Here is a 6,400-nt window from a genome sequence, read left to right as displayed (position 1 = left end):
AGATTTGCTTCCTGGAGAAGCCAAGGAGAGGAAGGGGGCTGTGGAGATAAGCTGGACTTCAAAGGCAGGAGAACCAATGTCACAGGACCCAGGCCAGCCCCCACTTCCTTTTTCCCCAGCCAGATGGGACCCCCCTAATTAGATTCAGAGAGGGGCTCGAAAGGTAGTGTAAGCAACACCTTTGGGTTGGGTAATATGGACACACCAAGAGGAGGTTTTCTCCATTTAGATTTTTGGCAAAACAGTGAATTCAGGGTCAAAAATATGCCACATTTCAACGGTAGCGGTCATAACTTTACCCTTATTGGTCGAGGGGTTCTCCTTCCTTTTCGACCCAGAATGGCGGTTAAAAATGGTAGAGCTGCAGGAGCTCCTCAGATCACTGCCTGGAACAAAAGGAGACTGCCCTGCTGGACCCTTAGATTGTTCCACAGAAGGTTGCACTCAAAAGGACTACACCTGCTGCACTCTCATGGCTCTACAAAGAAAGTGTTGCAGGGATTCTGCGGAGTCATAGAACTATGTTTGTGATCATAGAACCTTAGTAGGCTGGGACTGGGTCATCCTAACACCCGAGTACCCATGAGCCCGGTACCGACAAGCTATAGTGTCTCACTTGCCCCCTACTCACTCACAGAGGAGCAAGTAATTAGACACCACAGAACACAACACTCCTGACCCTCTAAAGAATTGCGGTGACAGGACACACCCTTTCACTCCCACACTCGTACTCGTCCACAATACGTTCTGACAGGGACACGAGTAGCATTTAAAATGTTCATTCTAACTTTTGTGAGCTAGTATGCAGTATACGTGCCACAACAAGAGAATGTCTAACACAAATATGGTTAGCATAGAAATTAGTCCGTAGATCATAAATGGAGCTGTCAGTATATGCAACAGTATAATCTCCCTCCCCTTCTAGAGAAGCAGAATGCTTATATATCAGAAGATCTCTAGGTGTTAGCAGCAGACCCCGTACCTCATTATGCACAGATGAAAGTTCTACATCCCAAGCACTGTCACAACCTTTTCCCTGGAAATGTCCCTCTCCAAGTGTGTGTTACCTATCTGTGTATGCCTATATGACAATAAGTATGCATTCTCAAACAGCTGCATTTGTGTGTTTTGTCTAGGTTCTAGGGCTTGATCAGAACAGAATAACAAGGGGCATTGTTGTTTGACTTTGTCTACATGTTCAGCTAAATCCCAGGAAAGAACAGAACGCAAAAAGAACAGCATGTTCTGTGTGAAAGGACATTACAGCAATAAGCAAAATATCTGTAGAGTAAAGTGTGTAAGGCAAAGGACAGTCTGCAACGTGCTCATGCAAACATAGGGAAAATGACAATGAAACTGAACGGAAACAGAAGAACTGCGCCTGACTCGAAGGAAAAGAATTGGACTCTCTGATCAGCAACAGGTATACTGCAGAGCTGGAAGAAGTCACCTGCACAACCAAAGAGAGAATCACCCCAACAGAACAGCTGCAACTGAATTTTTCCTTGACTGTGCAGGTGCATTGTGGGAAATAGAGTCCTAGCCCATAAGATGCAATCTAGATCTTGGAACCATAGGATTGAGCTAGTGGACCAAAAAACTTCAAGATTTTAAAGTTTAGAAACTTTCTGCTTAGTTTTGCAGATAAGCTCTGGGATGCAACTGGCTTGAAGTCGAGAGTTAAAGTAAGCGGATGTTGTCGACTCATGAATCGGCCTGAGTGGGAAGCTCTTCACCTTCAAAGACAAAGACTTCCAGAGGCTCACCAAGACATCATGATGTAGCAGGTCTACATTGTCGAATCAGACTCCGTATCCAAGAAGCCAGAAGACCTGCTGATGAGCCTGTCAATGGGAGGAAAGCTCCAAGAAAAAGACCAATGGCCTGATTTCAATCTTGGCAGATAGGTTACTCTATCACAATGGTGATGGATATTCTGTCCACCGAAGTATAAATCCTATAGAATATAATGGGATTTATATTTTGGCGGGTTGAATATCCGTCACCGTTGGGACAGAGTAACCCATCCGCCAAGATCTAAAGCAGTCTGAACGTAAACTTTGGACCAGGACTTAGCCATTGAAGACGCTGGATTCTTATCGCAATTTTTAACTTTATTTTACCAATCCTGAGAATCGTCTTTCCATCTGACCTTTCTTGTCTGCTAAGAAGTGTAAAGGGGAGAAGCGTTTTCCCTTTACAATTTACCAATGGCCAAATCAATCCGATTCAAGAAACTACTGACTACAGAAATTAGTTCATAGATTTATTACAAAGCCAAAAACAGTTGTACGTACAAACACCTAAGCAAGAGGTTAAGAAAGTAAACAGGCACTAATCCAAACATAATCCTATGCAGAAGTTTCATCCGACTCAGAATGATAATTAAAGTAATTTCTAAAAGCATCAGGCAAACTATTACAGTCCCTACTTGAAGAGTTGAGTGCATTGACCTAAGAGAAGGAAAATTATTATTCTATCCCTACACTAACTCTAAAGTGGTATCCCTACTTAGCATCATCCCCAGGCAAGAGAATACGGTGTCAGCAGTGAAGACTTTCTAAGAAGTACACTCACTTTGAATAGGTAAGTAGTCAAAGCTACAGAGCTCGTTCTAAGATGCTCCTCGCTTCACTCCTAGCTCCCCTGCTATTCTGCTTCTCCTCCCTCTGGGCACTGTCCCTAATACAAAATCCCAAAACAGTAGGGCACGCCTTTCGCACGCCCTTTTAGACAGGTCTTCTTCCAGTATTTTTCCATCGAAACTCTGACTTCATCCTGAAACCGTTAAGTCAACCTTGGATCCCAGGCCGCTTCTCCACTTAAAGTATCTTTTCTATATTCCGGTGTACTCCCTTGGCGTCTTTCCCCTACCATCCTAACTCCTAAAACAAAGGATTATTCTGCCGAACGAGACATGTGTCCTTGCACCTGCAACAGAAAGTCTGAGAGCAAATCGACCTTGCACGCTCACAAATTTTACAGTCCTGCATCCGATCAAGAAAAAGAGCCTTCCCAAGGAAAATATATTTCAGGCCTGCAAGATTCAGCTAACATAAGAAATCACAAATGGGCCTTCTCTGAAACATATATGTGATCAGACCATCACACATTTTAAAATGCAATTCTAAAGTTACAATGTGAACAATAATTTCATAGTCGTCTAAAGCATTACACTTCAATAATAAGCAAACCTACACGTGCAGACTTTATTATGGTGCACTTTTTTAGTCCTAATGCATCACTTTGCACGTAAACTAATACATTTGGCGTTACCTAAGTCACATTCTTGATTAGACACTACATTAGTCTTCCAAATGATATGAACACATCTCTAAGCACATTAATATAAGCCGGTTTAATACTACATTTCTAATAACCACACGTTAATAGAGTCCTCTAAATATGCGTGTGCTGACCATCAGTGATTATGATGCTACCTCTACAAATTTCAGAATAATATGGCGCTCTATCACCCTCATCCTGTCCGATTCATGCTCCATCGCTGTCAGTCTACACTGTTGACTTTTTTCCGATCCAGCGCGGCCAGATAGCCACGAGTGTGCTTTAAGCTTTTTGGAGCCAGATTGCACAAATTTGCATTTAAATCTTAAAATGAATAACTATGGTTTCCTACATTGGATTTTTGTCATTTTGGTGTTGTTTTAAAGTTAATAAATATTCTTCATTTTTATAAATTGGTGTTTGATTTTTATTTTATTGCGTACTTAACTTATTTACTCTTTGGATGATATTAAATACTTTACACATACCTGACTCTTAACTTAAGCCTGACTGCTTGTTTTGCCAAGCTACCAAGGGTTGAGCAAGGATTATTTTTTTGAGACTTGACTGGACCTATTAATGGTTGTGATATTATTACTCGCTGAAGGTGAGTACCTCCACCTACTAATATTCCACTTCCCTACAATATTGTATAACTAACAATGTCACATCTTAATGCTAACTGTTGTGTGGCTTCACTAGAGATGGCAGAGAACAACAGAGAGTTCAAGCTTTTAGGGAAACCTTTTTTATCTCAGTGCCCATGTAAGCCCTGTAGTATGGCAGCGATTTCCAAGAATGTTCTTTCATGAGCTGTACCACAAAATTAATTTGTGCTCCCTATTTCAGGAAGACGAACTTAATCAAAATAAATAGCTTTTGAGTTCAACACAAGAAGAAATTGAGAATATAAAAGAAAAGGTAAGTCATGCAAATATCTTCTACATTGTCTCTCCACATGCATGTGTAGCAGCATGCATTGACAAAACTGCTAGGCCTTGCTTTATTTGTTTATTGCTTGATTCCCAGTGTTTTGTGTGTTGCTAAGTGAACTGTGGAAATTAAAAAGAATAGAATACGTTATCAGAATTGAATTGGTGAAGTACATTTGCTTATAATGTAATTTGTGGTTGTTCAAGATGGCCGTTGTCATTGATATTTTTGGCATTTGTTAGGTTAGGTGTACTGCATGCACTTTCTATGAGTGTGATGTTTGCATTCCTACTTCACAGCTCTTTCAGTACTATAAAATGTACTTTATCACATGGGAGTGATACCAGAGAGAAGTTGGCTCATGACTTTAATTGCCTTCTTGAAGCCTGAGAGTTGCAGATTGTGTCCACGCCCAGAACCCACTCCACTGTCTCTTCCCATAAGTCAACTCCTGTTTACTTCTGCTCTTATTCCAGTGGCATATCCGAATCATGGGTCCTCTTCAACCTGAAGATATCTGAGAAAGTCATTTAGCTATTTACTTATAGCAATCTTTTGGCATCAACCACTGGTTCTTTTTCTATGTTATTTCAATTACTACTGCTAACACTGCTTTTAAAGAGCTGCCTATGTTACATTAATAGTTTCTGCTCCAGACCTCATTCCCTCTGATTCAGGTCCTAGGGTTTTCTCCTACAATGCATACCTGTTCCCATTATGTTACTTCAAGCACAAGGAAACACGTTTGAACTGTGAACTAAGTTGTTAAAGAAGCTTCACAGAATTCCCAGTGCTTTTTAACAATGGTGGTTTTAAATGTACTGACTCCCCACCCCTACGTTAGGATTTTGTTCTTTTCAGACCCATCTAGTACCTGACAGCCACGCTGATAAGGAGTTTGGACGGCGATCTGTACATTTGCATGTTATAGTTAGACTTTCTGCCCAGTTTAGGGTCATATTCTTGCTGACATTGTTTCTGCCCACGAAATAAAGGTACCTAACCAAATCCTAGCAATGCTAGCCAGTCTCTGTCAGGCCATGGTGGTTTTTTGACCTGCTAGGCGGTGGAATTAAGGGTACGGGTTGGTGTTGCACCCCCAAACTAACATAAAGATGCCTTTACATTGTATTTTCATCTTTTTGCAACTGCTGTGTAGTTGAACACAGAGGTCAAATGTCAGGCTATGTCTTCTGACGAATTGCTTCTTACTCTTCAAACATGGAGATTGATGTTTACGTTCCGTTTTCAGACTGCAAAGTTAGAGGATTTTGCAGTATGTGAAAATTTTGCTGAAGTGCGAAAGGAAAGGCAATAAGATTTTAGTTTTTTTCTAACATACATTTAAATACCTGTAAATTATCCTTACACATATGTCGAAATAAATCAGCAGTTAGGAAAGCACAAATGAAACACTTCTTTTTGTAATTCTGGGGTGTTATATAAACAAAGATTTTAATAGGATCAAAACAAATCAAGACACTTCACTTGGTGATGCTAAAAATGATAAATAGTTGCTGAACCCGATTTCCACACATCATTGTTTCTGCGCTATACTATTGTATCAATAAAACTGCATCACAGTGCAGCTTTGGGGCCATTGCAACAAAAATGTGCTGTCTGTAAATGAGTGTGCTACCCTACCATGCTTTAGTAATATATTTGCAATAGTGTTCTCAATGAAGCCAACAAGCTAAATAACACAGCCTTACCATGCCACTGCTAAATGGGCATGACTCATTTGCCATGCTTGCTGTGAAACTTGTATTTTTCACAATGCCTCGGAATTCAGTGATGTAACATTGATGACATCACCCCCCACCCCTACTCCCAAAAATGTTCCAGCACCAGCGGAGGAACTGTTCGGCATTGTTTACATTTTTCAAAGATACACTGTCAACGTTACGTTTTTTTTAAAATATACAGTGTCCCTGAGGCAGGGTTTGTTTTTCCAGGAAGTAGAAGCATTGAATGTTTCTCCTGTCTGATACTACCATGATGTGCTCAGCGTTTCCCAACTGAAATAAACACCACAGTCATGGCGTTCATAAATAAAGAGCCAGGCTCCAGGTGAGTAAAATATCTTCCCCCAACACCTCGATCTATTGTGATTCTTTCTCAGATCGAGATGAGGAAAGAGTATCATTATTAAGTAAACATAATGGAGACTTAATAACTAGAC

The 6,400-nt window shown here is 40.6% G+C and overlaps 1 protein-coding gene across 1 annotated transcript in view; it reads left to right on the top strand.

Annotated features, from left to right (window-relative positions):
• Positions 1–3,864: 3,864 nt before the first annotated feature.
• Positions 3,865–6,400, top strand: part of LOC144773827 (uncharacterized) — a 1,242,163-nt gene continuing 1,239,627 nt past the window's right edge. The window contains exons 1-2 of the mRNA XM_078658922.1: positions 3,865–3,892; positions 4,192–4,206. Coding sequence (XP_078515048.1) covers positions 3,865–3,892; positions 4,192–4,206 — 43 coding nt within the window. The remainder of the gene's footprint in view (positions 3,893–4,191; positions 4,207–6,400) is intronic.

Source organism: Lissotriton helveticus, chromosome 8 (genome assembly GCF_964261635.1).
Source record: "Lissotriton helveticus chromosome 8, aLisHel1.1, whole genome shotgun sequence".
Classification (NCBI taxonomy): Eukaryota; Metazoa; Chordata; class Amphibia; order Caudata; family Salamandridae; genus Lissotriton; species Lissotriton helveticus.
This window is presented reverse-complemented; position numbering and strand designations above follow the sequence as displayed.